The sequence below is a fragment of the Salmo salar genome, chromosome 09 (assembly GCF_965601325.2).
Source record: "Salmo salar chromosome 09, fSalSal1, whole genome shotgun sequence".
In the NCBI taxonomy this organism is placed as follows: domain Eukaryota; kingdom Metazoa; phylum Chordata; class Actinopteri; order Salmoniformes; family Salmonidae; genus Salmo; species Salmo salar.
This window is the reverse complement of record NC_138299.1, coordinates 159,051,064-159,075,572: the sequence shown is the minus strand read 5'-3', so window position 1 is coordinate 159,075,572 and position 24,509 is coordinate 159,051,064. Positions and strand designations below refer to the sequence as shown.

The 24,509-nt window shown below is 42.1% G+C and overlaps 2 protein-coding genes across 6 annotated transcripts in view; both read right to left on the bottom strand.

Annotated features, from left to right (window-relative positions):
• LOC106613351 (SR-related and CTD-associated factor 4) overlaps positions 1–4,265 on the bottom strand; it is a 47,816-nt gene extending 43,551 nt beyond the window's left edge. The window contains exons 1-4 of one of the 2 annotated variants that reach the window (XM_082956505.1): positions 3,959–4,252; positions 1,785–1,868; positions 1,436–1,480; positions 340–501 (exon numbers count right to left, since the gene is read on the bottom strand). In XM_082956505.1, the coding sequence (XP_082812631.1) occupies positions 340–501; positions 1,436–1,480; positions 1,785–1,868; positions 3,959–3,988 (321 nt within the window). In that variant the 5' untranslated portion in view covers positions 3,989–4,252. Of the gene's footprint in view, positions 1–339; positions 502–1,435; positions 1,481–1,784; positions 1,869–3,958 lie in introns of both variants that reach the window. The other variant, XM_082956506.1, reaches the window with a different exon arrangement.
• Positions 4,266–6,161: 1,896 nt separating this feature from the next.
• The window catches only part of urb1 (URB1 ribosome biogenesis homolog), a 69,410-nt gene continuing 51,062 nt past the window's right edge, over positions 6,162–24,509 (bottom strand). The window contains exons 33-39 of one of the 4 annotated variants that reach the window (XM_082956503.1): positions 20,971–21,114; positions 17,471–17,580; positions 15,864–16,037; positions 13,388–13,401; positions 12,919–13,143; positions 7,570–8,175; positions 6,162–7,352 (exon numbers count right to left, since the gene is read on the bottom strand). In XM_082956503.1, the coding sequence (XP_082812629.1) occupies positions 7,132–7,352; positions 7,570–8,175; positions 12,919–13,143; positions 13,388–13,401; positions 15,864–16,037; positions 17,471–17,580; positions 20,971–21,114 (1,494 nt within the window). In that variant the 3' untranslated portion in view covers positions 6,162–7,131. Of the gene's footprint in view, positions 7,353–7,569; positions 8,176–12,918; positions 13,158–13,265; positions 13,280–13,387; positions 13,402–13,432; positions 13,620–15,863; positions 16,038–17,470; positions 17,581–20,970; positions 21,115–24,509 lie in introns of those variants that run through there. The other 3 variants (XM_082956502.1, XM_082956501.1, XM_082956504.1) reach the window with 3 other exon arrangements.

Below are 24,509 nucleotides of genomic sequence, written 5' to 3'. Positions count from 1 at the left end.
CCGATGGATAGGCTTTTTGCAAGGTTTTGTATATCTTACGAGTATCTTTTTCTTGACTCAGATAGGATTCCCTCAACATTGTGCTGATGTCCAAAAGCTTCAATCATCCATGATTCAACAACTACTGGCTAACTGAACACGACCCTCCACGGCTAACTGAACCCTCCACGGCTAACTGAACACGACCCTCCACGGCTAACTGAACACGACCCTCCACGGCTAACTGAATACAACCCTCCACAGCTAACTGAACACGACCCTCCACGGCTAACTGAACACGACCCTCCACGGCTCCCCCCCCCCCCCCAAAAAACAAAAACAGCTACAGTAGTAACCTACCTTGTCATCGTGTGGACAAAGATAGAGGTTCTGGAAGGTCGGGGTGAAGTTCTTTTGGAACCTGGGTCCGTAGACGTCCTTGTCCACTCCAAACTGGTGTCGGGACTGTCGGACTATAGAATCCACCACGTATAGGCCAGGAACCTTCAGCTCTGGCTTACACTTGAGGAACAAGGCTCAGATTTTATTATCATCATCATCATCATTGGTATTTCTACCTTATCACTGGTCTACAAATTACAATAAGGGTCAAAACCTTACATGTTTTATAACCATTTTATAAAAGAGTAAAAAGTTTAGTTTGTGTTTTATGGTTTCCAGGGCTGAAGCCTTCCGCATGCTTCAGTTCGGCTGGCGCCTATAAGCAAACCGAACGAGCGTGCTCGCATACTCGCTTGAAAAAACAAGGGGAAAAAAGCAGCAATAGTACCATTTGTCCATCTTGAGATGCCATAGCCAGTATACACTTCCTCAAAATAGTCAGAATTAATCTAAGACACCTCAACAAAAAAAATATGTAATTGATTTACATTTTGTTTTGCAGAGATTGAAATACTTGCACAAATTTGAATGAGACATTTGTCTCTCATCGAATGAGAAACAATTTTAGAATCCATACTGTTGACAAATCAATGATGAAGGGACTTAGACTTCCCTAACTTCCGCCGAGAGAGCGAAGAATGTGAGCACGAACAGCCCGAAATAATAACTTCGCCAAAGACTAAAACAAATAAAAACGTCACAAAATATGCACAAACTCTTCCGGATGGGCAACATGCGGACGACTTTAGCCTTCTGGCATCGTCTGAAAGCAAAGCGGACGACTTTAGGCTTCTGGCATCGTCTGAAAGCAAAGCGGACGACTTTAGGCTTCTGGCATCGTCTGAAAGCAAAGCGGACGACTTTAGGCTACTGGCATCGTCTGAAAGCAAAGCGGACGACTTTAGGCTACTGGCATCGTCTGAAAGCAAAGCGGACGACTTTAGGCTACTGGCATCGTCTGAAAGCAAAGCGGATGACTTTAGGCTACTGGCATCGTCTGAAAGCAAAGCGACCCCACTCTTGATAGTTCCATGGTTGTTTTTCCCTGACTTACCTTCTTGATAAACTTCTCCACAATCTGGACGACATGCTTGTATAGCTGAGGAGGGGGACATGAAACAAGATGAAAATGTGTCCTGGTGTGAATTTAGACATGGTCACATTTTAGCATAATAATAAAAATAAAATAAAAAAATTCACCAGTATTTCATTTTTCCAATGAGACACTAATCTGATAAATGAACAGGACAGTGGTCCTTATACAGTATACACAGTCTACACACACACACACACACACACACACACACACACACACACACACACACACACACACACACACACACACACACACACACACACACACACACACACACCCCGCTGCTCTTAATGTTGACCTAACTTACCTTGATAGCCTTGATTGCTGATTTAGTAACTGACATCATCTTTGCTCGTGATATTGGAGGCTTCATGTCAATCATGGCGAATAACTATAGTTAGAGGAAAACGAATAATACCTTTAGTTAGCAACTGAACGAGTTCATCTAATCCAGACCACATAAAAATCATCCAAAACTCACCTGAACGAGGTCATCTAATCCAGACCACATAAAAATCATCCAAAACTCACCTGAACGAGTTCATCTAATCCAGACCACATAAAAATAATCCAAAACTCACATGAACGAGTTCATCTAATCCAGACCACATAAAATCATCCAAAACTCACCTGAACGAGTTCATCTAATCCAGACCACATAAAAATCATCCAAAACTCACCTGAACGAGTTCATCTAATCCAGACCACATAAAAATCATCCAAAACTCACCTGAACGAGGTCATCTAATCCAGACCACATAAAAATCATCCAAAACTCACCTGAACGAGTTCATCTAATCCAGACCACATAAAAATCATCCAAAACTCACATGAACGAGTTCATCTAATCCAGACCACATAAAAATCATCCAAAACTCACATGAACGAGTTCATCTAATCCAGACGACATAAAAATCATCCAAAACTCACATGAACGAGTTCATCTAATCCAGACGACATAAAAATCATCCAAAACTCACATGAACGACTTCATCTAATCCAGACCACATAAAAATCATCCAAAACTCACATGAACGAGGTCATCTAATCCAGACCACATAAAAATCATCCAAAACTCACCTGAACGAGTTCATCTAATCCAGACCACATAAAAATCATCCAAAACTCACCTGAACGAGTTCATCTAATCCAGACCACATAAAAATCATCCAAAACTCACATGAACGAGTTCATCTAATCCAGACGACATAAAAATCATCCAAAACTCACATGAACGAGTTCATCTAATCCAGACGACATAAAAATCATCCAAAACTCACATGAACGACTTCATCTAATCCAGACCACATAAAAATCATCCAAAACTCACATGAACGAGTTCATCTAATCCAGACCACAAAAAAAAAAATCACCCAAAACTCACCTTTGTGTTACATATTATAACCACAGTTACACCAAAGTTTAGAGAGTAAGGGTAGACAGATAATCACAGCCTTCCCTGTGGCTCAGTTGGTAGAGCATGGTGTTTGTGTGCAACGCCAGGGTTGTGTGTTCGATTCCCACGGGGGGCCAGTACAAAAAAAAAAAAAATGAAATGTATGCATTCACTACTGTAAATCGCTCTGGATAAGAGCGTCTGCTAAATGACTAAAATGTAAATGTAGAAAGAAGAAGAAAAACTCGATGCATCTACAATTAACACATGGTGCAAATTTCAAACATATATGATGCGGGCCATGTTTTGAATTAGGCTATAAAAAGTAACCGTTTACGGGGATATAAATGGCTAGTGTAGTCATCTACAAGAGGAAAACAGCTAGCTTCCTACAATAACGCTAGCTACCCCACAACACTTTGGTTATATTAACGAATAGTTGTTATTTCAGATAAAATAACTTTGTACATAGAAACTAACGTTACCAAACGTGTAGTTACTTAATAACCTGTGTTGCATTTCCTTTTAACGAAACCACCACCACCTAGCAGTTAGCTAGCTACTTAGCTCAATGAGGAACCATTGGCTTTTGTGCTAATACAGGCCGACACTATCAACCCAACAAAACAGAAATCTGGCCGTGCAATAAAGTTCACATTATTAACTGTTTCTGTCATGGTCTGTGCATTAATTATGAGTGACCAGCAATAACACTCAAAGACTGATGATCCATCTTAGGTTAACAAAAACAAAGTTCTCCATCTGGCATCATAGCTTTTAGCTAGCTAGCTAACGTTAGCTGCGTAGCCATGTTTGAGTTGTTGATTGGAAAGGTCACAAGCGGGTAGCAGCTAACCTACCTTTGATTTGCTATTAAATTTAATATATTGTCCTTCTGGTGGACTAGATCATTTTAGTAACATGGAAAACATTGGGCTAAATTGGGACATCTTTGATCATATAACTAGCTAACTACATCGACATTTGGTTAGCCAGCAGAGATATCTGCCTCTAGGTTAGCTAGCTTAGCTAGCAATGTAGTTCGCTAACCGAAAGACAGCTACAAAAACAACTTCATATTTTACCTCCAAGTTGAAAGCGTTGACAGAATCCATAGTTATTTGTTGATGTGCCGATCAACTATCCTTATAAATGAGTAATATGTGGTAATTTAGCTAGCTAGCTGTGTTTATATATTCGTAGCAAACATCAGCTCTTGTTGCTAGCCCGTGGATCCACTTGTCGATAACAGGTATGGCCAAAACAAAGATTTTGAGAACTAATCCAAGATAGAGAGCCAGTCGTTTCCAACGGGAGCAAATTAATCATAGTCGGCAGAGCCAAGGACAAGCTAGTGAGATCCTATTGGCGCGTTCTAACATGTATTTGCATATTTCCGTTAGGGAAACGCCTACTCTATGAAGTGCGCGTGAAAACTGTATGGAGATCAAATGTTTCATCGATGAGAAAATTAGCAGATTGTCGGTCAAAATTAATTTCGCTTTATCTCCCACTGGGCTTCCTCTCATCACCATATTTGGTAGTGAGTGGAAAAGGCTTACCGGATGCTTCACATTTATACATCCGATGAAATATCTGGTGCATTGTTCTATCTGTGGCCAAAACGTTTACGAGGGAAAAACATATTGGAACGCAGAACCAAATTCTCGCGAGAGACCAGAAGAGGCCAGGACAGGATCGCTGCAATGACACCCCACAGATGTGAATCAGGACAATATTCAAGAGTTTATCACAAATTGAGAATGGTGATGATAAATTGCTAATTTATAGTAACTAAATTATGCTAATCATAAAGATCGATGGGTATTTCAAGGGCAGCCGACAACAACACAAGAAAGCTGTACAAAGGAAATTTGAAAATTAAGTGACACATAAGCTACATTGTATTTCTATGAGCCACCCATAGTTGAGATCTATGAGATCTATACATAAGCCCCTTGTTTTTTTTGTTTTTTTTTAGATCTATACATAAGTCCCTTGTTTTTTTAGATCTATACATAAGTCCCTTGTTTTTTTTAGATCTATACATAAGTCCCTTGTTTTTTTAGATCTATACATAAGTCCCTTGTTTTTTTTTAAAGTTGTTTTATCATGATCTCGGTTTGAGAGAGAGACAGGGCGTGAGAGCGAGCGACAGGGCAGGAGAGAGAGAGCGACAGGGAAGAAGAGAGAGAGCGACAGGGCATTAGAGAGAGACAGACAGACAGAGAGGGGGAGAGGGAGAGCACACTACATCTGAGAGGAAAGGCATTCCTTTCGACTGACCATGAGGATGATAAACTCCACTAACTCCTCACAGGATTCATGGAGATACGAGTGGGAATATTACTACGATTATTTAGACCCAATACCAGTGGACGAGCGCAAACTGAAATATAACAAGTGTGAGTATTAAAAAGGCTTCCTTTACCATCATCCCTTAATGTGTATCCCAAATGGCACCCTATTCCCTATGTAGTGCACTACTTTTGACCAGGGCCCATAAGTTGTGCACTATACGGGTCAAAAGTAGTGCACTATAAAGGGAATAGGATGCCATTTGGAACTAAGACTTGCAGCGATACTAACATTGTCCCTCTTTTCCCTCCTTCAGACTTGATCGTGATCATATTCTGGATCAGTCTGGCTGCTTTTGTGGGATTCCTGTTTGTCATTTTGACTTTCATGTCCCGCTCAGTCAGTCTACCCAAGTAAGTGTTCCTTTCAGTCTCATACAATCAAGTTCCTGAATACAATGTATTTCAGGTCATGTTTTACAGACAGATGAGTATTTATGATGCTTTGAATCTGAAAGGCTGATAAGGTTAATTGCTAAGACTCACTGATGGGAAAACCAAAAAAAAGAGTTTCCTACTTGCACCTGTTTAATGGTCATTTGTTGTATTTTCTGTGCAGAGCTCACAGTTCTAAAAAGGCCAAGAAATCGTGGAGGAACCCTAGATCCAATTCTGCTTGATGGAGAATACTTGATCTGTTTTCTGCTTTATCCCAACCCCTCTGAAAGACACACACACACACACACACTCACACACACACACATACACATTGGGAGCAGAAGGCAGCCAGTGCAGAACCCAAAGAGCAATTTTAGGGGTTAAGTACCCCAAGGACACACTGGCAGGATATGTCATTTGGAACATCACTGCTGTGGTCTGATGGAAGATTTCTCAACTCTTCAGAACGATTATAAAACAGATGTAACATCGACTATCTGCAATGTAATAGCCTGGTTATAAAGTGGGATTCAAATACAAGACCACACCAAAACGGTTTTACAACATTTAATAAAAGAGAAGTGAATGTTTTCAACAATAAATGAAATGAATGACTTTACATAACACACAACTTCTTTTAGAAAATTCAGATGCAAAATAATGAGGCTTCCATTTTATGAGTGAATACCGTTTCAAAATAATGAGGCTTCCATTTTATGAGTGAATACCGTTTTCAAATTTGTACAAGTATGCATGCTGTATTCTGATTTGAGATTCTCAGAAAATGTCCTCTCTCACTAGACGTAAATTGATGATTTGCACAAAAGTCTGAGTTGTGCACACTTATCTCAACTCTGAATCTACTGTATGGAACTGTTCTCTATTCCACACACACACACACACACACACACACACACACACACACACACACACCAAACATTAGGAACACCTTCCAAACATTGAGTTTCTACCCCCCCCCCCCCCCCCTTGCCCATAGAACAGCCTCAATTCGTCGGGACATGGGAGACTCTACAAGGTGTTAAAGCGTTCCACAGGGATGCTGGCCCATGTTGACTCTAATGCTTCCCCACAGTTGTGTCAAATTGGCTGGATGTCCTTTAGGTGGTGGACCATTCTTGATACACACTGGACACTGTTGAGCATGGAAAAACCCAGCAGCGTTGCAGTTCTTGAAACAAACCGGTGCGCCTGGCAAGTTACTACCATACCCCGTTCAAAGGAACTTAAATATTTTGTTGTTCCTATTCACTCCCTGATTGGCACACAAACACAATGCTTCTTCAATCTGTCTCCTCCCCTTCATCTACACTGATTTGAAGTGGATTTAACAGGTGACATCCAATAAGGGATCATAGCTTTCACCTGGTCAGGAAAGAGCAGATGTTCTTAATGTTTTGTACACTCAGTGTAGTTCACTACTTTTTGACCAGAGACCACGATGGGCCCTGGTTAAGAAATAGTGTACTCAATAGGGTGTAATGTGGGCCACAGCTATTTAACCCCTATGGTGCAACAGTAGACTGCAGTCCTGAGAGGAGGTCACTACAGATGGTTCTGAGGGCTGTGTGTGTCTGGGAATGTCGTTTGGACTTTTTCTTCTGGTCCTTGGTCCCTATAGAACCCTGGATCTCGTTCACCACTCGGACGTGGTTCAGGAACAGCTCTGGGCTCTTCGCTCCGCTCCACATCTCATGGATGTACAGAGACAGCAACATCAGACCTTCTGGAGGAGGAGATCAAGATCAACAACATATGAGACGTGTCATTTCCTTCCATTTCCCCACCAGCAACACAAGTGATGCAACCAGTTTCAATATAACTCTTTTTTTCCCCTGGGAATTTCTATCTATACCTGATGTTATTTTACAAACCACTGCAATCTCCCCTGTTACGGTACAATAAATATTGAAGATAAAGTTCATCTGAATCGGTCATATTACCCTTCGTGGTCTGGTCATCACATGTTCTTCCTAGGGAGCATGCTGTGAGCACGGCCCTGTGCAGGTCACTGTCAGCGCAGCCTCTGGCCTCCAGGAGTTGGGTCATAATGTTGGTGAACAGCTGGACGTGCTCTACCATGGAAGAGATCTGGGCCTGGGGCTGGGTCTGGGGCTCACAGGCCTGGTGATAGAGACAGAGCAGGTCCAGTCTCACAGCAGGGTCAGCCAGCACCATGTCCACTATGACTCTGTGAGGAAGGACAGTCTTCTGGAACCAGCGAAGGAAGTGGACTGTCCTTTTGTCCTCGTAGGTGGAGGCTCCCTCTACCAAGGAGTTCAGGAACCACCTGGTGAGAAGATGGGCTGTGGTGTTGGCCAGGGGGGTAGAGGTGGGAGTATGGGGGTCAGGGGAGGGACAGCCAAGAGAGACAGGCACCCAGTGGGTAAAGATATTCCTGAGGTGAGGAGTACACTTCTCCAGCAGAGTCTTCTCCTCCTCTCGTCTCTCTACCTCTCCTTCCTCTCCCTGTTCATTTGGTCGGGAGTTAGAACGGGCCTGGGCCTGGACAGAGGAGCTTCTTCCACGGCCTTTCTCCCTGCCCGACCCTGAGGATGTACAGAAACACAAACAGACATGTTGATTCTGCTGTCATAGACGAGGACTAGGGGGTGAATAATGCCAGGCTGAAACCAATGCCAGTACAGAGGTTTGTCAAGGCAAGGTTCATACACATTTTGACAGATGGAATTTCATGACTTTTCCATGACTTTTAACCAAATTTCCATGACCAACAATTGGCAGCGTCTCTAAGTACATAGGGCGCCATCCGTAATTATTGGGACAGTGACACATTTTTGTTGTTTTGGCTCAGTACTCCAGCACTTTTGGATTTGAAATTATACAATGACTATGAGGTTAAAGTGCAGACTGCCAGCTTTAATTCGAGGGTATTTTTCCATCCATATCGGGTGAATCATTTAGAAATTACAGCACTTTTTGTACATAGTCCACCACCATTTTAGGGGACCAAAAGTATTAGGACAAATTCACTTACTGTATATGTGTATTGAAGTAGTTAAAAGGTTTGGTATTTGGTCCCATATTCCTAAGCACACAATTATTACATCAAGCTTGGGACTTTATAAACTGGTTGAATGCATTTGCTGTTTGTTTTAGTTGAGTTTCAAATTATTTTATACCAAATAGAAATTAATGGTAAATCATGTAAGTGTCATTTTGGAGTCACTTTTATTGTTAATAAGAATATAATATGTTTCTAAACACTTCTACATTAATGTGGATGCTACCATGATTATGGATAATCTGAATGAATGATGAATAATGATGAGTGAGAAAGTTACAGACGCACAAATATCATACCCCCAAGACATGCTAACTTCTCAGCATTACAATAACAGGAGAGGTTAGCATTTTATATCATACCCCCAAGACATGCTAACCTCCCCTGTTATTGTAATGGTGAGAGGTTAGTATGTCTTGGGGGTATGATATAAAATGCTAACCTCCCCTGTTATTGTAATGGTGAGAGGTTAGCATGTCTTGGGGTTATGATATAAAATGCTAACCTCCCCTGTTATTGTAATGGTGAGGTTAGCATGTCTTGGGGGTATGATATAAAATGCTAACCTCCCCTGTTATTGTAATGGTGAGAGGTTAGCATGTCTTGGGGGTATGATATAAAATGCTAACCTCCCCTGTTATTGTAATGCTGAGAGGTTAGCATGTCTTGGGGGGTATGATATAAAATGCTAACCTCCTCTGTTATTGTAATGGTGAGATGTTAGCATGTCTTGGGGGTATGATATAAAATGCTAACCTCCCCTGTTATTGTAATGGTGAGAGGTTAGCATGTCTTGGGGTTATGATATAAAATGCTAACCTCCCCTGTTATTGTAATGGTGAGAGGTTAGCATGTCTTGGGGTTATGATATAAAATGCTAACCTCCCCTGTTATTGTAATGGTGAGAGGTTAGCATGTCTTGGGGGTATGATATTTGTGTGTCTGTAACTTTCTCACTCATTGTATCATTTCAAATCCAAAGTGCTGGAGTACAGAGCCAAAACAAGAAAGAATGGGTCACTGTCCCAATAATTACAGGGGGGGGGGGGGGGGGGCACTGTATAGAAAGGTCAGCGTAATGTGGTATCAACACAGGGAGGCTGCCCTCTGATCCCATATACCATCTCCTGTTATTGAGCAAGGCACTAAACCTCCACATAGTATAATACCTGTTAAGGCTACTGTATAAAACACACATGGTCAGCCCTCAGTCTGGAGAGCTGACTCAGTGGGTGTGCAGGCATTTGATCCAGCCCTGCTCAAACCGAGGCAGTTTATCAAGGTCCGGTTGTGGTTTGTTATATAAAATGAAACCTGCACACCCATTAGCTCTCCCGGAGGATGGTCGACCACTCATTAGCTCTCCCGGAGGATGGTCGACCACTCATTAGCTCTCCCGGAGGATGGTCGACCACCCATTCTCTCTCCCGGAGGATGGTCGACAAAAATAAATAGGCTTTCATGAAACACGGCTTGTAACAAAAAATAAATAAATGAGCAGTAAGCTTTAGTTGTCTTTTTGCACTGAGTCAATTCCTCACGCTGCTGTTTCCAACGTCTTATCATCGACTCATTAAGACCAAGCTCCCGTGCAGCAGCTCTATTTCCTTTTCCAACAGCCAGATCAATCGCCTTCAACTTGAAAGCTGCATCATATGCATTTCTCCGTGTCTTTGCCATGATGAGGGTGACAAAATGACTACCGTAATCAGAATGATGGGAAGTTTGAGAGCGCTCGATTTAATCTAAACAGTAAACAAAAAACTTGTTTGACATTAACCCGTTCGGCAATTTCATTGGTCTAATGAAAAGCTTCATGCCGCCAAAAAACTGAGCACGTCACAGAATGTGTTTTTTTTTTTTTAAAAATTAAAAATTGAAAGCGGGAAAAATCCATATATTAGCCGCGTCATTGTTTAACCTGTTAGGGCTAGGGGGCAGCATTGACACGGCTGGATAAAAAACATACCCGATTTAATCTGGTTACCACTCCTACTCAGTAACTAGAATATGCATATACTTATTACATATGGATAGAAAACACCCTAAATTTTCTAAAACTGTTTGAATGGTGTCTGTGAGTATAACAGAACTCAAATGGCAGGTCAAAACCTGAGAGATTCCTTTACAGGAAGTGGCCTGTCTGACCATTTGTTGAACTTCTTTTCCATCTCTATCATTTACTAAGGATCTCTGCTCTAACGTGACACTTCCCACGTCTTCCATAGGCTCTCAGAGCCCGGGAAAAAACAGAATGTCGTCATTCCAGCCCCAGGCTGAAACACATTATCGCCTTTCTCAAGTGGCCCATCAAGAGTCACTAGCTTATGCGCGTGACCCCGACCGCCCCCGCCTTCGGGATTTTTTCCTCTGTTTGCCGAAAAGGAGATTCCCTGTCGGAATATTATCGCTTTTCTACGAGAAAAATGACGTAAAAATTGATTTTAAACAGCGGTTGACATGCTTCGACGTACGGCAATGGAATACTTTGAATTTTATTGTCAGGAATTGCGCCAAGCGCGTGACACTTCTTTACTATTTCGGATAGTGTCTGGAACGCACGAACAAAACGCCGCTATTCGGATATAACGATGGATTATTTTGGACCAAACCAACATTTGTTATTGAAGTAGCTGTCCTGGGTGTGCATTCTGACGAAGACAACAAAAGGTAATGACATTTTTATAATAGTAAATATGATTATGGTGAGTGCTAAACTTGCCGGGTGTCTAAATAGCGAGCCCGTGATGCCTGGGCTATGTACTTAGAATATTGCAAAATGTGCTTTCACCAAAAAGCTATTTTAAAATCGGACATATCGAGTGCATAGAGGAGGTCTGTATCTATAATTCTTAAAATAATTGTTATGCTTTTTGTGAACGTTTATCGTGAGTAATTTAGTAAAATGTTAGCGAATTCCCCGGAAGTTTGCGGGGGGTATGCTAGTTCTGAACGTCACATGCTAATGTAAAAAGCTGGTTTTTGATATAAATATGAACTTGATTGAACAAAACATGCATGTATTGTATAACATAATGTCCTAGGGTTGTCATCTGATGAAGATCATCAAAGGTGAGTGCTGCATTTAGCTGTCTTCTGGGTTTTGGTGACATTATATGCTGGCTTGAAAAATGGGTGTCTGATTATTTCTGGCTTGGTACTCTGCTGACATAATCTAATGTTTTGCTTTCGTTGTAAAGCCTTTTTGAAATCGGACAGTGTGGTTAGATTAACGAGAGTCTTATCTTTAAATGGCTGTAAAATAGTCATATGTTTGAGAAATTGAAGTAATAGGATTTTTAAGATTTTGAAAATCGCGCCACAGGCTGCAAGTGGCTGTTACGTAGGTGGGACGAATTCGTCCCGCCTAGCCTAGAGAGGTTGTTTAAGCCGCGAGGTTCAAAGCCTGGGGAAAAAATTGCGGCTTATTGTCCGGAATTTACGGTACTTTGCAATTTGAGTTGCTATGTCCCTTACATTGGATGCTCAAATCAACTGGAATTACAAAATCCCAAATGTATTATTTCCTAAAATTAATGTTCACGATTCACAAATTATCATTTTGAGTCACATGATTCGATTCACCACGATTGAACCGAAACCCAACTAATACAATAGCAAAGTGAATCGTTCATTTCATCAAAAATAATTGTTTAAATTAATCATATGAAACGTTTAAAAAAAAGTAAATCAACTTTGTATGGCCTTATTCGCGAGTGTCGGAGGAACGTTTTTTTTTTTGGGACATGACGAAAACATGAATACATACTAATAATAGCTAAACATTTAATTAGAGGGTTCAATAAATGCTTTGAATTGGGTAGGCCTTGAGCAACGGACAACTCCTCTCGTACTATGCCGGTCATTCTGACCCTGGCTAATACGTTCATTTTTATCTGATTGATAAAATACATAATTTAAAAACTGTGCCTAAATAAATTACATTAACAGAAATTATTAAATTAATTTTCAATGACTTTTCCAAAACTGTCGGGATTTTATCATTTTAAAACTTTTCCAGGCCTGGAAAATACAATTACTTTTCCAGGATTTTCATGACCGTACAAACCCAGCAAGGTCAGGTCTGAGATGGAGCAAGTAAAGATGATCATACATCGTCTGATTTCAGGAAGAGAACGGATGAGTTACTGTCCTGAGGTGTTTTTATAAACCACAGCTCCTAAACATATTGTCAAAGCAGGAAATTCAGAGAGAAAAGCCACATCGTGAGGCAGCAGAGATTTTGACATATCCAGTAATCCCTCACCCAGCAGCTCCTTGACTTTGTGTTTCTCCGCCACAGTCTGCAGCTGGCTGAGGAGAGGTGCATTGTGGGTCAGCGTGCTCCAGCGGTGGAGGAGGGCGAGTGCTTCTTGGGAGGAAAGAGCCTGGGGTCGTAAGGTCAGCCAGCCAGCCTCCCCGTGGACCCCCAGAGCTGTTCCACGATGTTGCAGGATGGAGCTCAGAGTCTGGAGATACAGGCTCAGCTGACCTGCCTTCACCAGCCTGGAGAAGAGAAGAGGGTTATGAGAAGAGGGTTATGAGAAGAGGAGAGGTAACAGAGCTGTCCCACGATGCTGCAGTCGGAAGCTCAGCACTAGAGGCTCAGCTGACCCGCCTTCACCAGCCTGGAGAAGAGAAGAGGGTTATGAGAAGAGGGTTATGAGAAGAGGAGAGGTAACAGAGCTGTCCCACGATGCTGCAGTCGGAAGCTCAGCACTAGAGGCTCAGCTGACCCGCCTTCACCAGCCTGGAGAAGAGAAGAGGGTTAATGAGAGGAAGAGAGGTAACAGAGCTGTCCCACGATGCTGCAGTCGGAAGCTCAGCACTAGAGGCTCAGCCGACCTGCCTTCACCAGCCTGGAGAAGAGAAGAGGGTTAATGAGAGGAAGAGAGGTAACAGAGCTGTCCCACGATGCTGCAGTCGGAAGCTCAGCACTAGAGGCTCAGCCGACCTGCCTTCACCAGCCTGGAGAAGAGAAGAGGGTTAATGAGAGGAAGAGAGGTAACAGAGCTGTCCCACGATGCTGCAGTCGGAAGCTCAGCACTAGAGGCTCAGCCGACCTGCCTTCAGCAGTCTGGAGAGCTGTTGGAATGGATAGCTGCCATATTATGGGCTCTTTTGTGTGTTTTGTTTTGCTTATCTTAACTGTAGACCACTTTTAACAAGAGAGTTTTCATCTATATTTTTGTAGCGGTCTATTTACCACCATAAACTGATGCTGGCATTAAGACCACACTCAATGAGCTGTATAGGACCAAAAGCAAACAAGAAAATGCTCATCCAGAGGCGGGGCTCCTAGTGGCCAGTGTTAGTAATGCAGGGACACTGAAATCGGTTCTACCTCATTTCTACCAGCACGTCACCTGTGCATCTAGAGGCGACAAAACTCTAAAATCACCTTCACATAGAAACGCATGCAAAGCTCGCTCGCCCTCCATTCAGCAAATCTGACCATAACTTTATCCTCCTGATTCCTGCTTACCAGTAAAAACTCAAAACAGGAAGTATGTTAAACACTATTATTACACAGAGTGAGTCCATGAAACTTATTGTGACTTGTTAAGCTAATTTCTACTCCTGAATGTATTTAGGCTTGTCATAACAAAAGGGGTTAAATACTTATTGACTCAAGACATTTCAGCTTTTACATTTTTAATTAATTAGTAAAAAAATGTTTTAAAAACATAATTCCACTTTGACATTATGGGGTATTGTGTGTAGGCCAGTGACCAAAAGTCTCAATTTAATCAGTTTTAAATTCAGGCTGTAACAAAACAAAATGTGGTAAAAGTCAAGGGGTTTGAATAATTTCTGAAGGCGCTGAACATCAAGTTATAACCAGAGTTTTTCCGGACATGTGACTTGAGATCAGAATTCTTCTTGGACAGGTCAAGTGGTACAACTCCTGGACCTATTTATACCATCCATAGAGGTATTGACTTTGTTACCATTATCTCACAACCAGGGTGGGAAATGAACTTGTTGGTCCACCAGCCACCGTGGCAGGTAAATTAAAAAAAATTAATCTAACCAGCCGCTCAGATGTTTTTCCAGACAAAATATTTTTCTGCCATTATTACAACAAAAAAATCACAAATAACAGATGAGCATGCTTAGTAATGTTTCTAAAACAATAAATGTATTACTATTAAGAAGTAATGTGGTATATTGCTCAATTCAATTTCCATTTTTGTGACCCAAGTCTTTTAACCAATGTATGTTCAAATAAATAATTTAGATACAATAGTAAAACAGATAAACAGTTCTTCAACTGAACATTCAGGATCCTGCCCTGCCACAAAATGCTGAGTCATATGGCTTATTTATTTATTATATTATTATTATTATTAGTTCAGGGCTCTGACGCATAATTGTATTACAAGGAGAACATCAATTGATATAATGTAGGAGCACAATGGAATTATTTGAGTGTTTTAATGATAAGAAAAAACTAAAAAGTTGATGAAAGGTTTTTGAACTGTTTTATGCTCAAACAAACACAATTTACCCCAAAATAGTTTAGTCATTAGGTGGTAAAAAAATTTCTGCTGCCCCTTTAAGGGTCGGGCCATTACTGTAGTAAAAAATGTTCTGCTGCCCCTTTAAGGGGCGGGCCATTACCGTGGTAAAAATGTTCTGCTGCCCCTTTAAGGAGTGGGCCATTACCGTGGTAAAAATGTTCTGCTGCCCCTTTAAGGGTCATGCCATTACTGTAGTAAAAAATGTTCTGCTGCCCCTTTAAGGGGCGGGCCATTACCGTGGTAAAAATGTTCTGCTGCCCCTTTAAGGGGCGGGCCATTACCGTGGTAAAGATCATCTCCATGCCTGCGCTACCAGTAGACAGTTGCTGCAAACATACATTGAAAAACAACCACCGGTAAGTATGTAAACAAAACGATGTAACTAGCCAAGAAACAACAGGACAAAAAGTCACACTTGGGTAGCCTTTCAGGTCAAGTCAACAAACTTCTACATTTGGGCTTTTAGATTGGGGATAAAACATTATTTTTTTTTTTTTTTAAACTGTTCCCAAATGCTGTGTGACCACCCGCCAAACGTGGCTGGTGAAATAGACCTCCTTACCCGGCAACGCCAAAATCTACCCCCATTTGGCAGGTGTTAACATTCCACTCTACTCACAACGGTGTCTTTTGACAACGTTTTGCTTCACTAAGCAGACTGTCATAGTGTAGTTAAGGAGTCCTCTACCTCAGATGTCTGATGATGGTGGTGGCTACACACAGGAACTGGCTGATGAGGGGTAGAGGGAGAACCTTTGGAGTGCCGGGTCCCTGGGGTTTGTCCTCCTTCTGGCCCAGGTTGGTGAACCACAGCACATGGAGCAGCTCCACCACAGCACCCAGCAGACCCTGGTCTACATGTCTGGAGGAGAGAAGAGGGGTTATTTAACTCTGTTTGATTCTTCTCTAATGATGCCCCCCCCCCCTCTGGAGCACACTGACCCCTCCCCCTCTGGAGCACACTGACCCCTCCCCCCCTGGAGCACACTGACCCCTCCCCCCCTCCCCTGGAGCACACTGACCCCTCCCCCCTCCCCCTGGAGCACACTGACCCCTCCCCCCCTCCCCTGGAGCACACTGACCCCTCCCCCCCTCCCCCTGGAGCACACTGACCCCTCCCCCCCTCCCCTGGAGCACACTGACCCCTCCCCCCCTCCCCTGGAGCACACTGACCCCTCCCCCCCTCCCCTGGAGCACACTGACCCCTCCTCCCCTGGAGCACACTGACCCCTCCTCCCCTGGAGCACACTGACCCCTCCCCCTCTGGAGCACACTGACCCCTCCCCCTCTGGAGCACACTGACCCCTCCCCCCTCCCCTGGAGCATACTGACCCCTCCCCCCTCCCCCTGGATTACACTGACCCCTCCCCCCCTCCCCTGGAGCATACTGACCCCTCCCCCCTCCCCTGGAGCACACTGACCCCTCCCCCCCTCCCCTGGAGCACACTGACCCCTCCCCCCCTCCCCTGGAGCACACTGACCCCTCCCCCCCTCCCCTGGAGCACACTGACCCCTCCCCCCCTCCCCTGGAGCACACTGACCCCTCCCCCCCTCCCCCTCTGGAGCACACTGACCCCTCCCCCCTCCCCTGGAGCACACTGACCCCTCCCCCCTCCCCTGGAGCACACTGACCCCTCCCCCCCTCCACCTCTGGAGCACACTGACCCCTCCCCCCCTCCACCTCTGGAGCACACTGACCCCTCCCCCCCTCCCCTGGAGCACAGTGACCCCTCCCCCCCACAGCACACTGACCCCTCCCCCCCTCCCCTGGAGCACACTGACCCCTCCCCCCCTCCCCTGGAGCACAGTGACCCCTCCCCCCCACAGCACACTGACCCCTCCCACCCACAGCACACTGACCCCTCCCCCCCTCCACAGCACACTGACCCCTCCCCCCCTCCACAGCACACTGACCCCTCCCCCCCTCCACAGCACACTGACCCCTCCCCCCCTCCACAGCACACTGACCCCTCCCCCCCTCCACAGCACACTGACCCCTCCCCCCCTCCACAGCACACTGACCCCTCCCCTGGAGCACACTGACCCCTCCCCCCTCCCCTGGAGCACACTGACCCCTCCCCCCTCCCCTGGAGCACACTGACCCCTCCCCCCTCCCCTGGAGCACACTGACCCCTCCCCCCCTCCACCTATGGTCACTGATCAACAGGGCTTCCTGGTGAAGGCAACGTTTTGTTATTGTTGTTTAAAATAAATAAATAAATAAAGACATCAGAACCAGAATGTCTGGCTAGATGATTGAAATAGTAAAGATGACATCCAGACAGTATATCTCACCTCCTCTCCAGCAGCTGTAGAACCCAGGTGAGGAGCCCGTGGCCCTTGGTCAGATTGTAGGCTGCTTTGGTCACGTGACCAGCCTGGTGCAGGACTCTCACTATCAGAGTCTGGTAGAGAACATCAAAACACAGTAGGAGAGACAATAGTCATAAAGATTAACATATGATAACATTATACTTTATTGAAATACTGTTTATTTAAAAAAAAGAAGGGGGTAATCATGTCCAAAACATAAAAGTGTTGGACGTATAATGTCAATTAATATGTACCCATTGATTCAGAAGAAGCTAACTTTGAAATGCCTCATGAGTTTAGTTCAACTGTCCTACCAATCAGAACCCAGAATATATCAGCTTGTTTTACTCCATTGTTTGTAAACAAAGTAAATGTAAACATAGCCTCATAACATGATTAAAACTATCATTTTTATATCATGGATGGTCAGTCCTTGCATCCATAGTTCTGTCTATGAATTTGAGAGTGGTTACATTTCTCAAGCCCTATCCCTCTCAGCTTTTTACCCAAACGGGCAGGTTTTAACCAAAACAGGGACAGGGGAGTAATCTTTGTTATTGTTTCTGCTGCTAATTTTGCATTCCAACCAAGGTACATGAACTAAGATGCAAACTAAAAATGACCCCCCCCCCCAAAAAAAAAAGTTTTACTTAGTGGGAAATGGTTTATTCTTAAGAGAAAGACAAAGCAGAAATTGTGAGGTAGTGCTAGTATTCTTTGTTTACCTGCGCGTGTGTGTGTGTGTGTGTGTGTGTGTGTGTGTGTGTGTGTGTGTGTGTGTGTGTGTGTTTCCGTTAGCTGGTAATAGCCAGCTTTTGGCCATAAAAATGGTAATAAAAGCCACTAAATAAAATTGGCACCGGCTAATTGCCTGGGAGAAAAAGAAAAACTATTGCAAAATAATGCTTTTTATTCATTGATGGAAATACATTTGACTGGTCATCGGTCTATGGGTTAATTTGCATAATTTAGAGGAATTCAATTGGCCCCGTGTGTATATATATATATATATATATATATATATATATATATATATATATATATATATATATATATATATATATATATATATATATATATATATATATATATATATATATATATATATATATATATATATATATATATATAGAGCCTTTGAGTGGAACATCTGTCAGACAGCACTTTTAAAAGCCCAATCATTGCAACAATTCTGAAACGCAATAATATGTTAACAATATTTTTAGGGGCCATGATTAAAAAAAGATCTAGTATTTTTATTTCTCAACTGGTAATTGAAGTGCTCTTCCCATTCATCATTCAAATGCATAGTTAACAGAAGGCAGGCTTCATCAGCACGTCACATTGCTATGAGCTGGAGGTAGTTTCAAAACATATAGCTACTTAATATTGTTCGAAACCTGAACGTTTCACTACATATTATGAGACATGTTTTATCTTGCTTCAAAATAGCCTAGACATTTACATTTTTACATTTTAGTCATTTAGCAGACGCTCTTATCCAGAGCAACTTACAGTAGAGTGCATACATTTTATTACATTTTTAAATACTGGCCCCCCGTGGGAATCAAACTCACAACCCTTGGCGTTGCAAGCACCATTGGGACCCACCATATATGTGGGACCCACCATATCTGTGGAAACAATTATTTTATAAAGACTTCCATATGCCATTGAAACCAGTAGTCTATTTCTCTCAAGTTCTACTGGTTTTTAACTTTCTTTCATTGTCTCGTAGCCGACTGATTTGTGCGCATTTCTGCGCTAATAATGTTACGAAATAGTTGATTAACATTATAAGCTAAACGTTCTGAGCACCTTCGGCCAGCTGTGAGTCTTTCTGGGTAATTCTCTAAGAGCTTTCCACACCTGGATTGTGGAACATTGTGGCGCATTATTCTTTTAAAAAATTCTTCAAGCTCTGTCAAATTGGTCTTGCCATAGATTTTCAAGTAGATTTAAGTCAAAACTGTAACTCGGCCATTCACTGACTTCTTGGTAAGCAACTCCAGTGTAGATTATGCCTTGTGTTTTAGGTTATTGTGCTGCTGAAATGTGAATTCATCTCCCAGTGTCTGTTGGAAAGCAGACTGAACCAGGTTTTCCTCTAGGATTTTACATGCGCTTAACGCCATTCAGTTTTTTTTTTTATCCTGAAAAACTCCCCAGTCCTTAACGATTACAAGCATACCCATAACATGATGCAGCCACCACCATGCTTGAAAATATGGAGTGTGGTACTCAGTAATGTATTGGATTGGATTTGCCCCCAAACATAACATTTGTATTCAGGACCGAAATCTAATTGCTTTGCCACATTTTTTTGCAGTATTACTTTAGTGCCTCTGTACAGGCTTCCTTCTTTTCACGATGTCAATTAGATTAGTATTGTGGAGTAACTACAAAGTTGTTGATCCATCCTCAGTCTTCTCCTATCACAGCCATCAAACTCCGTAACTGGTTTAAAGTCACCATTGGCCTCATGGTGAAATCCCTGAGCAGTTTCCTTCCTCTCCGGCAACTGAGTTAGGAAGGACGCCTGTATCTTTGTAGTGACTGGGTGTATTGAGACACCATCCAAAGTGTAATTAACCTCTCTGGGGTAGGGGGCAGTATTTTGACATCTGGATGAAAAGCGTGCCCAAAGTAAGCTGTCCTCAGTCAATCGCATGGTGTGCTTTCGACGTAAAGCCTTTTTGAAATCTGACACAGCGGCTGGATTAACAAGAAGTTAAGCTTTATTTTGAAGTATAACACATATTTTCAAGAATGTTAAATATTTGAATTTAGTATTTTTGAATTTCGCGCTCTGCAATGTCACTGGATGCTGGCCAGGTGGGACGGTACCGTCCCACCTGCCCGTAAGAAGTTTTAATAACTTCACCCTGCTCGAGGGGATATCCAAGGTGTGCTTTTTTTCTTAATTTTTTTACCCATCTACCTCCCTGGTCTTTGTGGTTGAATCTATATTTGAAATTCACTGCATGACTGAGGGACCTTACAGATAATTGTATGTGTGGGGTACAGAGATGAGGTTTGTCATTAAAAAAAATTATGTTAAACACTATTATTACACACAGTGTGAGTCCATGAAAATTACTACATGACTTGTTAAGCAAATCTATACTCCTGAGCTTTAGGCTTTCCATAACAAAGGGGTTGAATACTTATTGACTCAAGACACCAGATTTTCATTAAAAAAATTAATAAAAATAACAATTTCACTTTGATATTATGTGGTAGTGTATAGCTCAGTAACAACAAATCTATATGGAATCCATTTTAAATTCAGGCTGTAACAAATAAATGTGTGTGGGGGGGGGGGGGGGAATCAAGGGGTGTGAATACTCTCACCCCAATGCATGTTGGTCAGATACATTTCTCAAAATGTCCGGTAAATTAAAACTGTCTGGTGCCACATTTTTCAAAATGGAAACCCTGGCAGGGGGGGGGGGGGGGGGAGGATGTTGTTGTGTTTGTACCCGAGTGTGTTGATCACAGAGTGGGCTGCAGCAGAATCCTAGCAGCGTCTGGAAGATCCCCTGTTGGTCTAACAGATCATAACACTGTCTGTCTGTCAGTCCCTCCTCTAGGACAGACAGAATCCACTCCCTCTCCACCTTGTGCTGAGAGGAGAGACAACAACAACATGTCACGGACGAGTCACCTCCATACGGATAACATCCACTGGGCTAAACACACAGCATCCACCTTTAATAACTGGACAAAACACCAATCCAATATGACAGAATAGTTCCTCAGCCAACTATTTCATTCATCAGAGTATAACCTAGTGGAATACAGTCAGGGATTACATAGGATTAAAGTATAACCTAGTGGAATACAGTCAGGGATTACATAGGATTAAAGTATAACCTAGTGGAATACAGTCAGGGATTACATAGGATTAAAGTATAACCTAGTGGAATACAGTCAGGGATTACATAGGATTAAATAACAACCTAGTGGAATACAGTCAGGGATTACATAGGATTAAAGAACAACCTAGTGGAATACAGTCAGGGATTACATAGGATTAAAGAACAACCTAGTGGAATACAGTCAGGGATTATATAGGACTAAAGAACAACCTAGTGGAATACAGTCAGGGATTATATAGGACTAAAGAACAACCTAGTGGAATACAGTCAGGGATTATATAGGACTAAAGAACAACCTAGTGGAATACAGTCAGGGATTATATAGGACTAAAGAACAACCTAGTGGAATACAGTCAGGGATTATATAGGACTAAAGAACAACCTAGTGGAATACAGTCAGGGATTATATAGGACTAAAGAACAACCTAGTGGAATACAGTCAGGGATTATATAGGACTAAAGAACAACCTAGTGGAATACAGTCAGGGATTACATAGGACTAAAGAACAACTAAACTAAAGTAAAACCTTGAGTAAGACTAACACTATACTACTGTAACACTATACCACTGTAACACTATACCACTAACACTATACCACTGCAACACTATACTACTGTAACACTATACCACTGTAACACTATACCACTGTAACACTATACCACTGTAACGCTACACCACTAACACTATACTACTGTAACGCTACACCACTAACACTATACCACTGTAACGCTACATCACTAACACTATACCACTGCAACGCTACACCACTAACACTATACCACTGTAACACTATACCACTGTAACACTATACTACTGTAACACTACACCACTAACACTATACTACTGCAACACTATACCACTGTAACGCTATACCACTGTAACGCTACACCACTAACACTATACCACTGTAACACTATACCACTGTAACACTATACCACTGTAACACTATACTACTGTAACACTACACCACTAACACTATACTACTGCAACACTACACCACTGTAACGCTACACCACTGTAACACTATACTACTGTAACGCTACACCACTGCAACACTATACCACTGTAACGCTATACCACTATACTACTGTAACGCTACACCACTAACACTATACCACTGCAACACTATACCACTGTAACACTATACCACTGCAACACTATACCACTGTAACGCTACACCACTGTAACACTATACTACTGTAACGCTACACCACTAACACTATACCACTGTAACACTATACCACTGCAACACTATACTACTGTAACACTATACTACTGTAACGCTACACCACTAACACTATACTACTGTAACACTATACCACTGTAACACTATACTACTGTAACGCTACACCACTAACACTATACTACTGTAACACTATACCACTGTAACACTATACTACTGTAACGCTACACCACTAACACTATACCACTGTAACGCTATACCACTGTAACACTATACCACTGTAACGCTATACCACTGTAACGCTATACCACTAACACTATACCACTAACACTATACCACTAACACTATACCACTAACACTATACCACTGCAACACTATACTACTGTAACGCTACACCACTGTAACACTATACTACTGTAACGCTACACCACTAACACTATACCACTGCAACACTATACCACTGTAACACTATACTACTGTAACGCTACACCACTAACACTATACTACTGTAACGCTACACCACTAACACTATACTACTGTGACACTATACTACTGTAACACTTTACTACTGTGACACTATACCACTAACACTATACTACTGTAACACTATACTACTGTAACACTAAACTACTGTAACGCTATACCACTGTAACGCTATACCACTGTAACGCTATACCACTAACACTATACTACTGTAACGCTATACCACTGTAACGCTATACCACTGTAACACTAACACTATACTACTGTAACGCTATACTACTGTAACACTATATTACTGTAACACTAACACTATACTGCTGTAACACTATACCACTGTAATACTTTACCACTATACTGCTGTAACACTATACCACTGTAATACTTTAACACCATACTACCGTAACACCATACTACCGTAACACTATACTACCGTAACGCTATACTACTGTAACGCTATACTACTGTAACGCTATACTACTGTAACGCTATACTTCTGTAACACTAACACCGTACTACTGTAACGCTAAACTACTGTAACGCTATACCACTGTAACGCTATACCACTGTAACGCTATACCACTGTAACGCTATACCACTGTAACGCTATACCACTGTAACACTATACCACTGTAATACTTTACCACTATACTGCTGTAACACTATACCACTGTAATACTTTAACACCATACTACCGTAACACCATACTACCGTAACACTATACTACCGTAACGCTATACTACTGTAACGCTATACTACTGTAACGCTATACTTCTGTAACACTAACACCGTACTACTGTAACGCTAAACTACTGTAACGCTATACCACTGTAACGCTATACCACTGTAACGCTATACCACTGTAACACTATACCACTGTAATACTAACACTATACTACTGTAACGCTATACTACTGTAACACTATACTACTGTAACACTAACACTATACCGCTGTAACACTATACCACTATACTACTGTAACGCTATACCACTAACACTATACCACTGTAACACTAACACCATACTACTGTAACACCATACTACCGTAACACCATACTACTGTAACACTATACTACCGTAACACCATACTACCGTAACACTATACTACTGTAACACTATACTACTGTAACACTATACTACTGTAGTACTATACTACACTACTGTAACACTAACACTACCACTGTAACACTATACTACTGTAACACTAACACTATACCACTGTAGTACTATACTACTGTAACACTATACCACTGTAATACTAACACTATACTACTGTAACACCATGCCACTAACACTATACTACTGTAACACTATACTACTGTAACACTGTAACACTATACTACTGTAACACTATACTACTGTAATACTAACACTATACTACTGTAACACTATACTACTGTAATACTAACACTATACTACTGTAATACTAACACTATACTACTGTAATACTAACACTGTACTACTGTAATACTAAC